Below are 16,067 nucleotides of genomic sequence, written 5' to 3'. Positions count from 1 at the left end.
CCAGCGTCATGGCATGAATGCTGAACAGCTGAGTTCAGACAAGTTCCTAAAATTAAAGAGAATCTGGGACATTAGTGCTGAGAGAGAGATGCCCAAGGGATCTATTGGGGTAGTGGACGGGCAGTCCAGTTAAACCAACTGCCTACTCTTGTCTGTAAACCTTAATGCTGTTGGACCCCGTGCTGTGACAGGAAACTACAATCAGTGGCTACCTCTCTTGCAAGCGTTTCCGCAGTGCTGGGTTGAGCGATTGAGGTACGATTGAGATAGACACCCCAAAAGTAATGCCTCACTTCTATCCTCAAATCCTAACATAGACACAACAGAAGCTCTTTTTAAATACACCAGTGCAGGTATTTGTTTCCACAAAGTCACCAACAAGATATTCACAGTTGAGTTACCATGCTTATCAGTGCCAGTAGCAGTGTCGGGATGTATAAAGGTATCTTGTGTATGTTTTTCATTACTGTACCACTTACCATTCTTCACAAAATAAATACGAGGCATTACCTTTGGGATGTCCCTCATTGCAATTAACTTTGCTCGTGACTCTGTTCCATGGATCTTTCCTTTCCTCCGGCATGTTGAATGCCGCTGTTTAGTACAATGAATACTGATCTCGTGTTCATTCGTGTGTGGAGTGTGATGGTCTCCTCTTCACACGTGATGTTCTACCTGTTGTGTGAATAATGTTTTGCTACTAAGGCGAGGTTGGTTGAAGCAGCGAGATTACGAAACGCTTCATCACATACAATCTTTGACGTGAGCAAAGGTACAATTTATAATCCTCACCTTTACATCGTTCCTTCTCCCTACTTAAAGGATCAATAAAAATATTGATGCTGACAAACTTGAGTTTGGAAAACTGACTATTTGTATTTAACCAATGCCTCTTTTTCTGTTGAGTAAAATGCACTTGAGTCCCGTAAACTGTTGTATACTTAACTTATGTCGTTAGTTAATTCTGAGCACATTTGTTTCTTTCCCTTTTAGTTGCTGATGTGCGGCCTCGGCGATGTAGACGTCAATGACTGGAGGCAACACACAGTCTACAAGAACGGCTACTGCGCAAATCACCCAGTCATTCAGTGGTACTGGAAGGTAAGGTCCAGCCTAGCTGTGTGTTAACCCAGGTCACGTCTGTGCCCAGTTTGTGCTGCCAGTGGCAGTGCCTGTAACATTGCCCGTATTGGCAGCCAAAATGCACGCAGCAATCTTCCCCAAACAGCCGTGGAACAAATCACCAGTTTTATCAAGGGGAATCTTGAGGGCTAAGACACTGGTTATGTGTGAAACTTTGCTGCCTAGAGTTGCCACACTAGATCAGTATGTTAGGGGCTGTTGCAACTTAGCTTTCCTCAATGCTCACATGAACAGGATGATTGACTGTGTTGGATCTTCTCCCCTATTCTCTAGAAAAGACCAGGGAGCTCATCTTAAGGACGAAGTGCAACCTGACATCATCTAATAGTAAATCAAATAAGCCTTTAGCACCATTATAATAATTAATACATTTTTACTAAACACCATTGACGCTAGGTAGCGTCTCAGAGCGCTGTACAATGGTGAAGTTGGACACTGAGAGGAGGAGACGGAAGTGACCATATAAGCAGTCAATGTGGCCACTTTTACCCCAAAGTGCTTCCTAGGACATCTGTAAAGTGTGGTGATTGTGTGAGTGTTGAATGAAAATGTCGGATGCTGGATTGATTTGTATCTTCTAGACTGGGGTGGAGAGCTTTTTTTTAGGTTAGGGTATTAAGAGATGCGGGTAATTGGACTTGAGGTTCAGATCAGCTACAATCTTATAGAATGGCAGAACAGCCTCGAGGGGCTGAATGGCCTACTCCTGTTTCTATGTGAATCATTGCGAAGTTAAGTGCACGAGCAGTTTTGGGTCTCGGCAGCTGATGTATGTGTCACATTGCAAACCTGACATTCTCGGGTCAGGTTAGGATGCCCTGATTCCTCTGCTCCTGGCTCTGCATCGAGTTAGGTTAGCTTGACCTGTGTCAAGCACAGTTCTTCATCCAGCAGCAGCAGGAACCATGTAAACCGCCTAACAGTATGTCACCGTTCAAGGCAAAAGATAACTCTGGACAAGCACCTGTAAACAGCGATGTAGCTCACAGATCTGCAAGTTTCCCTTTTTTTGTTTAACGCAGAGCACCGTGTGAGTGCACGTGCAGCTGCCTGGCTCAGTCATTTGCGCTCTCACCTCTGGGTTAGAAAGCTGTCTCCTCGAGCCCCACATCGGGACTTTGAGCTCAGAGTCTAGGCAGACACTCTTGTACAACAACAGCAAAATGACATTTATGGAGCGCCATTCACATCAAAAGGACGTCCCAAGGCATTGTACGTGCTTCGAAAGCGCTGCATTTTTCTTTTTATCAGATGGTGTGTTAAATTGGCTGCTGCATTTTGCCCACAAAATACAGTCAATCCACTTTGCAGTATAGTCTGTGAAGCGCTTTGAGACGTCTCAACGATGTGATAAGACGCTATATCAAATGCATGGATTACTACTATTACTATTATTAAACTGAGGTCCAGTCTGCCTGTTCAGATGGCTGTTATATACCAACGCCACCATTCGACAATAGAGGAGAGTTTTTTTCCCGGCAGTCCTGGCAGCTAATCCTGCAGATTAAAAAAATGGTTGTTCCCTTCATGGCTTTTTGTGGGACGTTGCTGGGAGCAAATTGGATACGGCGTTTCCCCCCTAACACACAATTACTTAACTGTGAAACTGAACTTTAAGAGGCTATGATGCTGTAGGTGTGATATCAAATGCAAGAATTCTTTTTATAAAACACGATCATGGTAGAGATTTAATTTTCAGTAATTATTTTAAGAACCAGATGATTTTTTTCGTGTTAATGGCTGAAGGAAAACTGACTCGACCTCTTCCAGGCCTGGGTGTCCTCCCGACATGAAAAGCACTTACAAATGTAATTTTGTTGTTGCTGTTGTTTGAAGTCATTCCACTTAAAGCCAATTTGGTTTGACTTTTTGAGGTTATTTCTTCTGCAAAAAAAAGTTTGATGCATTGCAAAATCTGCAATTTGGAGATGATCTTATCAGAGATAGTCTTTATCTGAAAGACTGCAGTATTTGGCCATGCTTTAGGGTTCATTGTGCTTTGTTGTGCAAACGTACATGAAACAGTTGCCAATGTCGTGGTCTATCTGAAACTGATACTCCCCCCCCCCCCCCCCCCCCCCACACACACACAAAAAAGAAAAATGATTTCAGAAATATTGAGTTTGGATAAAACCAGTCTTTACTCTGTGGCTGTCTGTTAGACTGCTGTGTGCAAGCTGGTGCCTGCGTTCATCTAGAAAAGTACACGGTCAACTAGACTCTACCAGTAAAATCCTGTGAAGCACTTTTTGAGAAGTCTCCGTGATATAAGGTGCTCTGTCAAATGCAACATTTATTATTACAATTGAAACTGGTGGGGATAATAATAAATACTTGCATTTGAGATAGCACCTTATCACCTCGACAAGACCTGCGCAGATATGCTGGCATAGACATATAATTTGTACAATGTTTGGGGGTTGAGGAAGGGAAACTCAACATTAAAATTAGCTCAATGGATCAGAAGTCTTACTTATAGGTAAGTATCTCATCTGTCCACCATTAAAGACCCTATTTGTTGACCCTGTCTATAGATTTTTTATAGCACTTTTCACGTAGGCAGGACGTTTCAAAGCACTTTAGACGGCCGGCTTGGATCCTGATCTGGGTTGAAAGGGAAAGGTGACTGAAAGTGCGATCAAAGCGAGAGCCTGATTGAAGGTGGACTTTGACCTTTGAAACGTGAAAGTATCATTCTTGACTGATAAGGATTTGATCAGCACATAGTATTGCAATCGTTGTGTGCTTTGCCAGACCAGCCACATCTAGTTAAATCTCTTGCTCTGAAGCAGTCACAAGTGGGCTTGGCTGAACTCCCATCCAACAAAACCTTACTCAGTCCAATCCAGCTGCAATATTCAATCAATATTTCCGAAATGATGGCAGAAGGTTTCATTTAAATGAATCCGTTCTTCGGATGAGACGCTCGAACGAGGTCCCATCTGCCTGTTCAGGTGGATGTTAAAGATATCATGACACTGTTCGAAACGAGAAAGGAGTTTCTTTCTCTCCCAATGTCCTGGTCAACAAATCCCCCAAATAAAATCGGTCACTCACTCCATGGCTGTTTGTGGGACATTCCTGTGTGCAACTGGCTGCCGTGGTTTGCCGACAAAAAACACAGTCATTACACTTTAAAGTATAAGATGTCTAAGCAACATGATGATGCACTATATCAAATGCAAGGATTATTATTATTAAATGAATAATTAACCTTTGCAACTAATGATCAGAGTAAAACTTTTAAGTAAGAATTTACAGTATTTCTTCAATTCCAAACATCTTCACTCAGAGGAAGAAACAGGTTCTAAGACTGTTTTTGACTGATAGAATGGCGGAACCTGCTTGAGGGGCTGAATGGCCTACTCCTGTTCCTTTGTTCCTATGTTGATATGGTCTTGTTGCAGGACTGTGATCATGGAAATACTTAATTTAAAGAATCACACATTTCATTTCAAATGTCTTGAAAAGAGAATTTAGGAGGAACGACTTCAGACAGAGCATCGTGAGATTATGGAACTCACTGCCTGAGATGGTGGTTGAAGGTAGTGTAGAAGCATTCAAGAGGAAGCTAGACTTCCACAGAGGGAGAGGGGAACAGGAGGGTTTGGCAGGGTGGAAGGAATGGATGAAGATTTGTGTGGAGTATAAACACCAGTACGAACTGTTTCCGTGCTGTACATTCTTTATAAACTTTGTAAACTATATTTATGGGGGGGAAGTGGGAACTACTTGGAGCTGAGTTTGCTCCAAAGCAATGAGCTGGCAATGTGGAGTCCTGTAGCTCAGTGGTTAGAGCACTCGCTTTGCAAGCAAGAGACCTGAGTTCAATTCCAGGCAGGACGAAACCTTGGGCAAGTTTCCTTACTCCACACAGAGCCTAATAATAATCCCTCCAAAACAAAACAATAATAAATTGGTCATTTTCAATCTACGACTGTTTGTGGGACATTGCTGTGCGCAATTGGCTGCCGCGTTCGCCCACAAATATACAGTCAATTCACTTTACAGTGTGTTCTGTGAAGCGCTTTGGGACGTCCTCCCGACGTGAAAAGCGCTATATCAAATGCAAGGATTATTATTATTATTATAATGGGAGAATGTCTAAATCATGACAATTTGAGTCAGTTTGGATGGACAGATCAACCATTTGAAGCAAGGGCTTCTTCTATGTGTATACAATAATACAAGGAGTACTGCAGCTTCTAATTCACTGCATTTAGTGTGCTGTTGTCACAGTGGGGAAAATGTTGCTTGAAATTAGTTTGGAAGAAAACACTGACCGGCTGGCTTTTCCGTGTGCAAATTGACTGCCAAATCCACCTACAAAAAATACAGTCACTACACTCACAACAATTATCTGTGAAGTGATTTGAGGCGTATAGATACTATATAAAATAATAATAGTAATATAATAATTATTACAACAGCCAATTGCGCACAGCAGTGTCCCACAAAGTCATGGATTGAGTGACCACATTTTTTCCTACTTACTGCTGGGTAAACAGAAGCACGTTGAGTAAGGAAACTTGCCTAAGGTTTTGACCTGTCCGGAAATCGAACCCGGGATCTCGTTATTATTATTATTATTGAGATTTGTGGTCTTTTAGATATTTGCTCACGGACTGGGCTGCACCACACCTTTCTGTCAGAAGTGAGTGACCCTCAGTAAATTTGAACTTCGAGATCTCGTCATATTTGTCTTGACCGTACCCTTTCATAACAGAGAGTCGTGGGCACTTTGTGCAATGCAGTGTACAACTGGAACATCCCACAACATATTAAGTGGATCAAAGATCAAACAATGAACTGTTTTCCCTTGTGTTTTAACAACAGGCTGGTCAAGTGATTGATGATCAATTTTTCTTTCTTTCAACCCTGACCCTTTTTGAGTCTTACGTGAAATTTATCGATGCTATACTTTTGTTTCCAAAGAGACTCTTTCGATAATAATAAATAATGATCCTCGCATTCAATACTTCCCCTTTCACATGAGGGGTAAAAGTCTCAAAGCGCTTCACAGAATTTACTGTGCAGTGCATTGACTGTTTTGTGAGCAAACTGTTAAGTTGAAACTACTTCCACCCCACGCCTTCCTCACGTTTTCTCTTTCTCACCCCCATTGGGATATATGGAGTTCTGTAGCTTGGTGGTTAGAGCGCTCGCCTCGCAATCTAGAGGACCTGGGTTTGATTCCCAGGAAGGGCGAAACGTTGGGCAAGTTTCCTTACTCCTTAAGCCTCAGTTTACCTAGCATTAAGTAGGAACCCAGTTGTTAGTCAATTTAGGAAACTGTTTCTTCTCCTTTTTAAAAAAATTAATAATTTGGTAACTCAATCACGACTGTTTGTTGGCTGCCGCGTTTTGCAAACAAAATATGCAGTCAATTCACTGTACAGTATATTCTGTGGAGCACTTTGGGATATTTTGAAGACGTGATAAGGTGCTACATCAAATGCAAGGATTATCATGATTAGGATTATTATTTAGCAAACTTGATCACAGCGCAGTATATGTTGTGAAGAGCTTTGAGATGTCCTCCTGACGTGAAAAGCGCTGCACCGAATGTGAGGATTATTATTTTTATTACTTCATATCAATTGGCCTTTGTGTTATCTCACAGGCGGTATTATTGATGGACGCTGAGAAACGTATCCGATTACTACAGTTTGTCACTGGAACATCAAGAGTGCCTATGAATGGATTTGCCGAGCTCTATGGTATGTACTTACTTTGCTTTCGATCGCCAACGACAACAAATTATATTTGGATACCGCCTTTCATGTCCGGAGGACATCCCAAGGCGCTGGACAGTCAAGGATTTGGATGGAAGCTGGGGGTTGGGATCAGAAGGGGTGGAGGGCAGGGAGGTAGCGATAGGAGAGTGACCGAAGGCACGGTCGAACAGTAGGGTCTTGAGACATGTCTTGAAGGAGGCAAAGGAGCTGGTGAGGTGAAGTGACAGTGGGATGGTGTTCCAAAGGGTGGGGGCAGAAAGACTGAAGGCCCGACCATCGAGGTGGGGTGGACAGGGGACGTGGAGCAGGGCAGAGCCTCCTGAGCGGAGGTAGCGAACATGTTGGCATGCCATTTTGTTGGATATCTTTTTATAGCTGTTTCGGGAGAATTTGCTGTTACATTCACCTGGAAATATACAGTCACTTCACAGTAATAAACCTGTGAATCGCTTTCACACATGTCGACGACGTGATAAGACAACATCAAATGCAGGGACTGTTATTTATAGGGCCTGACACTGCGTGCCGACATACAGAGATTTGTGATTTTGTCACCATCCCTTATTTGGACCAAGTTCTGGATGTGCTTCTCCGATGATAAAAAAAATCCTTACATTCTACGTAGCACTTTTCACATCGACTGTACCCCATTAGACTACAAATACACAGTCGCTACCCTTCGCAGTAAATCCTATGAAGAACTTCGAGACGTTCCGCTTACGTGCAACGTTCTATACCAAATACAAGGATTCTTATTATGTGTATTTACACATTTGAGAACTTTTCTAGAAACGCAGATTGTACTTTTGAACATGTTACATGACGCACCTGTGACTAGTGTTTGCCCTGTTTCACATAGACATATTAGAATCATTAAGAACAATCCATTGGACTGAACTCTTAGTGAAAGCAATACAGAAGCACTGCATTGGGTTGGTATGGAGCAATGGAGATGGTGCCTGTGCTTAGTCGAGCTATGAGCATGGTATTTGCTTTCAATCTGCCCTCACGACCCCAAAATGCTTGGACTTTCTGGTTACTCAGCAGTGATTACAGTAAATATCCAGGCAGTTGTTTGGCAAAGACATTATTGAAATTGCAGTGCAATTTTTCTTTGCTTTTTTTAAAAAAAGGGTGACTAGTTATTTTACCGGTTGTGTCGATTAGTGGATCGCTTTCCATGGATAATAACCCCATCAAAAAAAAATAATAATTTGGTCACTCAATCCACTACTATTTGTGGGACACAGCTGTGGCTGTCACGTTTCGCCCACAAAATTACACCCAATTACTTTACAGTATATTCTGTGAAGCGCATTGAGACGTTTCAATGACGTGATAAGGCTGTATATCAAATGCAAGGATTATTATTCTAATTAATGAGCCTCCTAATCCTTTGATTATCGAACATAGTACGGATCGATCCGGTGATCTCACAGCTCTATCCACTACACCATACATATTCTGGTTCCGTTACTTCTTAACCGTAGTGCGTTACGGATGTCTGCATTGCCGAAATCGTCTGACTTGCGATTGGTATTTCCCACAGGCTCGAATGGTCCTCAGCTGTTTACAATAGAGCAGTGGGGAACTCCAGAGAAGCTGCCGAGGGCTCACACATGGTAAGGAAAGCTCGTGTTGTACCTTTAGATTTTCAACACCTCTGTACCAAAGTGCTGGTTGAATATTTAATACAAAATGCTATTTGGGTTTTTGTTTGAATACATTTCAAATATTTTTTCACCTCTGACATGAAAGATGAGTGCTTTTTTTTATTAGTTCGATGATACTAGGTGTAAATTGACCACACTGACACTTTACATAGGTGAATGGTGGATGTTAAAGAACCAATGGGGCTATTGGGAAGGAGAAGGGAGTTTCTCCCGGTGTCCTGGCCAACAGTGCCCCAAATAAAATTGGTCAAAAGGCAAAATACTGCAGATGTTGGAAATTTGTAGACGAAGAAATCGCTGGGAACACATAGCAGGTCAGGCAGCATCCATGGAGAGAGGAAAATTCGTTAACATTTCAGGTCAATGACCAGAAGATGAAATGAATGGCCAAATAAAATTGGTCATTCACTTCCTGAAATTACTGTGTGCAAATTGTTAGCCTACAAAATGCATAGTCACTACACTTTATAATATATCCTGTGGAGCTTCCTCCTGACGTGAAAGGTGCTCTATCAGATGCAGGGATTATCAGCGCCTTGGGACGTCCTTCCGACGTGAAAGGCTCTTTACAAACGTACTTTTGTTGTTGTTGTGATATTATTATTTGAATTAGCAAGCACCATCGGCTCCATGTTTCTGCGGTTGCTTAGCGTATTGAGCGTTTAACAAAGCTATCTTCTGCTCACAGCTTTAACCGACTGGATTTACCGCCTTATGAAACATTTGAAGACTTGAGAGAGAAGCTCCTAATGGCAGTGGAAAACGCTCAAGGATTTGAAGGAGTGGATTAAACAGCAGACGGGTCGAGCGGGGAATGGCCGTGTCTTTGGTTTGTGTTTTAAAGATAGGAACTTTACCGGTGATATCATTGCACACTGACATTGGTACATGGAACAAATTCTTCTCTGCCAATTCTTATTCCAAATTTCTGGAAGACTGGAAGATTGAAGCCTATAGATATTCCTTCTAGACACACGACACATAATGAGGAATGGACTATGTGTGGACTAGAAGTGTATTTCATTAGGACTTAACAAGTGTATTAAAATTGTGTCCTTAAACGGCACAACATAGATATTTTACCAACTTTGTAAGGAAGTGAATGGAACCTCACTTTTACAGGTATAGTATTATCACTTTGTTTACTTAATTGAATGCAAATTATCATATATATAGAGAGAGAGTGAGAGACAGAGAGAGAGTCTTGCGTTATAATACACATTTAAAAGGCACGAATAAAGGTTTGTCTTGTACACCTGCTCGCACACAAACACACCACACACAACTAAACACACTCGTGAACAGCTATAGTATTGCAGTGTATCTGCACTGTGAAATATTTCCGTGCCTCTTACGCTCCGGTATATATGAACAAAAAAAGGCAAAGCCAAATGCGAATTTTTTATTATTATTGGTATAATTTAACACTTTCCTGGAAATTATGAAAACTCTTGAGATGGCTGACATTTTTCTTTCCTCTTAATAGAATTGTTACAAATGAACTTTGAAGTGTCTCAAAACAAAGAACTTGCAGCAAACGTCTCCTGCTTTGTTTTTTAAGATGAGTGCGTCAGTTTCCTTTAGCTCAACGATCGATTGATCCACTTGAATATATTATGAGAAAAAGTCTGTACAGAAAAGTTAGTGTACATAAATAAGTATTTGAGATGTTTTTTTTCTTTAAAAATCAAACTACAGTATAAGCCCTGAATGTGTGTGTTTTCTGTGAGGAGGATGCATTGTCTTGTTAATGAATATCCTTTGATCTTGTGTTAGAGAGAGAAATTAGGAGTCCCATAGCATTGTGGTTAGAGCGCCAGTCTCGCAAGCGAGAGGACCTGAGTTCGATTCCCAGGCGGGGCTAACCCTTGGGCAAGTTTCCTCACTCCACACACATCTGTTCACCTCGCAGTAAGTAGGAACCCGGTTGCTAGTCGAATCGGAGTATCACTTTCCGGGAGTAACGATCCCTAAATAATAAATTTGGTCACTCAATCCGTGACTGTGTGTGGGACATTGCTGTGTGCAATTGGCCACTGCGTATCTCCCACAAGCTACACAGTCAATTCACTTTACGGTATATTGTGTGAAGCGCTTTGAGGCGTCTTTGAGATGCGATAAGACGCTATCTCGAATGCTAGGATTATTATTATTATAAAAGAGCACTGAGGCGGAAGAGTAACAAACGCTTGTAACAAAACTCTAACTCAGTTCCTTTCGAATCTACAATAGCTGATGTTATCAACAGCGCTATGACGGTTAAAGTAACAAAAAAAGTCAAATGCTCAAACACCTCTACATCTAACGGCACTTTATGCATCACGTTAAGGTCATAACCGATCGATTTGTTGTTTTTTTTATTGAATGTGATCTCACTTTATACTTGCTGCTGGTAACTGGATGTGTTTTCCCTCTCTGTAAACCCGGCAATGAATGATGTCAAAAAAAAACTGCAGATCTGAGCCCAACACCCTTTGTCCTGTACTTTATTTGTTTGTTTCTTTCTTTCTTCCTTCCTTCCTTCCTTCCTTGCTTGTGAAGTCCTGTAGTGTAGCAATTGGGGGAACTGGCCTAGCAAGCGAGAGTACCCGGGTTCGATTCCCGGGCAAGCCTGTTTACCTAGTAATATTTGTTGTTAGACGATTGGCAGGTCGTTTTCCCATAAAAAATAAATAAATAAATAAATAAATTGGTCACTCAGTCCAGAACTGTTTGAGGGACACTGCTGTGCGTAATTGGCTGCCGTGTTTCGTCCACAAAATGCAGTCAATTCACAGTACAGTGTATTCTGTGAAGAGATTTGAGACACCTCAGCAATGTGATAAGGCGCTATCACCAATGCATGGATTATTATTTTTCTTCCTTCCTCTTTTGTCACTTTGCTTCAGGTTTGCACTGCGGAATTCAACAGGTGAAATTCCACTGGCCCACATAATCCAACACAAAATCTCTCACCTGAAAGCATTGCAGCTCGCTCTCTCCTTTAATTTCACACAAAAATAGTCTCTCTCTCTACATATGTATATATACTGTACATATATATTCATGTTGCAATTTTTTATTTTACTCAAATCATCCATCAGATCTTAAACAACGTCTAACACGATGCATTCATAAAGTGCAACACATTCTTGGAACTGAATATATTTCACCAAAAAAAACATGATACAAATTTACATTTATATACAGCGCCTTTCACGTTGGGAGGATGTGCCAAGGTGCTGGAAAGTCCTGAAAACCACAAAAACCTGTTGTGAAGATGCAGACAGCTGTTGCTGAAGGAGTTCATGATCAAGAGTAGTGTTAAGAAAATCTATCTTCATATTACTTTCCCCTGATTGTTCTCATTGTGGAGTCCTATAGCGTATTGGTTAGAGCAATTGCCTTGCAAGTGAGAGGACCTGGGTTCGAATCCAGGGCAGGGCAAAATCTTCAGAAAGTTTCCTTACTCCACACACAGTAAGTAGGAACCTGGTTGCTTGTCGATTGGTGGATTGGCCTCTGGGAGTAATAATCCCTCCAAAAAAAATAATCATTCGGTCACTCAATCTAAGGTCTAAATCTAAAATTGCGACAAATTGGGACACTGCTGTGCTCAATTGGCTGCCGTGTTTCACCCACAATATACCCAGTCAATTCACAGTATATTCTGTGAAGTGCTTTGAGGCGTCTCACCGGAGTCATAACGCTCTATTATTTTAACCGATTCGTGGAGTCCTGTAGCTCTGATGAGAGCACTCGCTTTGCAAGCGAGAGACCTGGGTTCGATTCCCGGCAGGTCAGGGCGAAACCTTGGGCAAGTTTCCTTACGCCACACGCCTGACGATAATCCTTCAAAAAAAAACAATAATAAATTGGTCATATGAAGACTGTTTGTGGGACACTGCTGTGCGCAATTGGCTGCTGCGTTTCGCCCACAAATATACAGTCAATTCACTTTACAGTCTATCCTGTGAAGCGCTTTGAGACGTCGGGAAGACGTGAAAAGCGCTATATCAAATGCAAGGATTATTTATATATTATTATTATTAAGAGGGAGCAAATTGTTATTCATTGCACTCGCTTCACCCTCAGGGGCAGGACAGTCTGAACCATGGGCTGACGTATTATAATAAAAATTCCAATACAAATTTACATACGGCGCTTTTCACATCGGGATGCTGTCCCAAAGCACTTCACCATCCTGGCTTGGCACCCCGACTGGAGCTGGTTGCCAAGAAGCGGGAGGGAAAGGGAAAGATTCCCGAGGTCGATCTTGAGTTGGAGAAAGAGGTGAAGTAGTGGGTGAGTCGGAGGGAGTCCGGGATGGATCTACAGGGAGTTACATGACGCAACTATGGAGACTTCAGGACATTGACTTCCAGTCCTGGTGTGGCCTTGAGAGCCTCAAACCCAGTGCTGCATTGACAGGAGAGGCCTTGCCCACCATGATGGAGTTACAAATGTGGCCTCTGATATGTGCATTATTGCTGATGTTAATTACCGAAGTTAAATGCCACCCCGTTGACAATGTCCTCCCCATCCCTCCTGCAAGTCAGTCAGAATTTCGGGTGTGAAGTCCACTTGCAAGAATTATTGGATTTATTTGTGAGTCATGGCAATGGAGCACTGTTTAGTGGGATATGATATGATTTTCACCACTCCAGGTAGCCCAGTGCCATCATCTGTGGCTGCCGGGTCCCATGGGTGCCACTGGCCAGCTTCAGACCTAACCATTGTGGGGGTGTTGGACGGGAGGAGGCATCATGCCCATAGAACAGTCAGTCTCTTCCGTTATTGACTGGAGGAATTGTCTGTCATATGAAGACGCTTGGATTAATTACAAGGGGTTAATTAATTATGTTAATTAACTGAATGTGAAGTCCCATAGCGTAAAGGTTAGCGCACTCACCTCGCAAGCGAGAGGACCCAGGTTCGATTCCTGGGCAGCGCGAAACCTTAGGCAAGTTTCCTAACTCCACACGCGTCAGTTTACCAAGCAGTATGAAGGAACCTGGTTGTTAGTCGATTGGTGGATCACTTTCCGGGGATAATTGCCTCTTCTGTATTCTGTGAAGCGTTTTGAGAAGTCTGAACGAAGTGCCAAATGCAAGGATAGTTATTAGTATTATTAATTAGAACATCACTGCATAATTTTCATCTTAAAGTTGTCATATATATTTAATAATATATATGAATAGCCTGCCAAGTGATCATTTTATTTTAAGCAAAGGGACGGGGTGGGGGCGGAGGGCAACAGGACCGATGTTTGTGGTGATTGTCAGGCACTGTCTGGAGGAATTGGTTTGAATGAGCTCTGTTCAGATGGATCTTTAATCCAAGATCCACAAGGACTCGTAAACTTAGAGATGCAGGCCCTTTGTCTTAGGGGCATGATGACTCCCCAATCCACTAACCGTCTCCTCCGCTCGACTGGCTCTGACCTCCTGCATGTCCTTTGTGCCCTCCGTTCCACCATTGGTGTCCTCACTTTCAGCCACTATGCTTTGAAACTCTGGAATACTCTCCCTCAATCCCTCCGCCTTGTCCCCTCTTACCCATCTTCAAATCGCGTCTCAAGAACTTCCTCTTCGACTGTGCCTTTGGAGCAGGCCAGATCCCGCTGGGCAGAGGGAGCAGTTGACATGGGGTTAGCAGGGCACAGAGGTAGGAAAGGGCAAGGCCGTGGAAGGCATTGAAGGCATTGGAGACAAGGATTTCGAAATCTATCCTTTGGGGGATGGGGACCCCAGAGTGTGCGTTGGGGTAACTGCTGGAGCCTAACCATCTAAAACCACATAACTTGTCATTGATATTACTGTCTGGCAAGTTTTCCTGCTGTTTGTCCAGCTAGGGCCATCCTATTTGTTAGTGCTTTGGGTTGCAGGGTTAACAGGAGTTGAGTGGGATGATTCCTTGGCACAAGGTGACGATTTGGAAGAGATGTTAACCTGCTCGGCTTTGCTAGGCAAACTGTCCACACAGCCAAATTGCCTTCAACAGCTCGACCAAGGTGGATGCATCATAGACTCACTCATTATAATATAATATATTATTATATGTTATTATATTATATATCATTAGCTGTGAGGAGTAATGTAATGAATGAGGTCCCTGGACTTCAATCCTATAATCTCTGGATCCAAAGTTCAGTGTTTCAACTATCCGAAAGATCTTATAATAATAATCCTTGCATTTGATATGGTACCTAATCATTAGCCAAAGCCCTAACGGGTCACGTGGGTCCCCAAGTCTTGCTACTGACAACCTGTATCTAATACTTTCTGGAATTAGGTGAGCAGGATGCGTCCCTCCAGGGTGAGAGAGCGCATTCCATTCCAACAACCTATCTCTGGGATTTCCATGTGTAGGGATGGATGGAATTCTCAGTTTGGTTTGGATACTCTTAAGCAACGGTGATGGGTTTCCGCATGCGTCAGACATCCGGCTGACCAAAAGAAAAAGACGCCACCTCTGAAAACGATGGCGTGGAGGATGAGTGAGGAAAGAGTGAAATAGTGCGTGGGTTTTGTCTGCGAGGCCGGGCTTTGCTTGTTGTCTCGGCCGTTGAAAGCTTGGCTCCTGTGCTGGCTCCTGTCAGCCATCTAGATTAGCACGAGGACATGTTCTCCGCTTGTGGAATCATTCATCAAACAGAACTTTGAACCCTGGTTAAGAGTTAAAGAGTAACAGAGGCAGGAGCCTGCCTAAGCGACCAGCCGCATAAAAGGATAACGTAACAAGTAAGACTTTGTTCAGAGTGAAGTGAAAATAGTCACACCAAGGCCATCCTCTCTCTGAAGAGAAATACATAGGGACTTGGTTGTCGATCAAAAGGCAGATCCCTTTTCAGGGGTAATAATCCCTTCAAAATAATTGAAGGGCTAAATAATTCATTTAGTTGCGCAATCCACCACTGTTTATGGGACACTGCCATGCGCAACTGGCTACCGCGTTTCGCCAGCGGAGTATACAGTATACTTTACAATATATTCTATGAAGCGCTTTGAGACGTCTCAACAAGGTGAAAAGGCCCTACACCAAATATAGCGCTTTTCACGTTGGGAGGACGTCCCAAAGTGCTTCACAGAACACACTGTAAAGTGAATTGACTGTATATTTGTGGGCGAACGCGGCAGCCAATTGCGCACAGCAATGTCCCACAAACAGTCGTAGATTGGAAATGACCAATTTATTATTGTTTTTGGTTTTGGAGGGACTATTATTAGGCTCTGTGTGGAGTAAGGAAACTTGCCCAAGGTTTCGCCCTCTGCCTGGAATTGAACTCAGGTCTCTCGCTTGCAAAGCGAGTGCTCTAACCACTGAGCTACAGGACTCCACTGTATAATAAAATAATTGGTCATTCACTTCATGGCTGTTTGTGGGACATTGCTGTGTGCAAATTGGCTGCCGTATTCACCTACACAAACACACAGTCACTACACTTTACAGTGCATTGTGTGAAGCACTTTGGGATATCCTCCTGACGTACATGAGGATTATTTCTTATTATTTCTACTGAAAAGTGGATTAA

At 42.6% G+C, this 16,067-nt stretch overlaps 1 protein-coding gene across 8 annotated transcripts in view; it reads left to right on the top strand.

The window, feature by feature from the left end:
* nedd4l (NEDD4 like E3 ubiquitin protein ligase) overlaps positions 1–11,022 on the top strand; it is a 199,465-nt gene extending 188,443 nt beyond the window's left edge. For all 8 annotated transcript variants that reach the window (XM_042335951.1, XM_042335944.1, XM_042335933.1 and 5 more), the window contains 4 exons: positions 994–1,101; positions 6,767–6,863; positions 8,431–8,503; positions 9,243–11,022. In XM_042335951.1, the coding sequence (XP_042191885.1) occupies positions 994–1,101; positions 6,767–6,863; positions 8,431–8,503; positions 9,243–9,345 (381 nt within the window). In that variant the 3' untranslated portion in view covers positions 9,346–11,022. The remainder of the gene's footprint in view (positions 1–993; positions 1,102–6,766; positions 6,864–8,430; positions 8,504–9,242) is intronic.
* The last annotated feature ends 5,045 nt before the right edge of the window (positions 11,023–16,067 follow it).

Source organism: Callorhinchus milii, unplaced genomic scaffold (assembly GCF_018977255.1).
Source record: "Callorhinchus milii isolate IMCB2004 unplaced genomic scaffold, IMCB_Cmil_1.0 Scaffold1, whole genome shotgun sequence".
NCBI classification, from domain to species: Eukaryota; Metazoa; Chordata; class Chondrichthyes; order Chimaeriformes; family Callorhinchidae; genus Callorhinchus; species Callorhinchus milii.
This window is presented reverse-complemented; position numbering and strand designations above follow the sequence as displayed.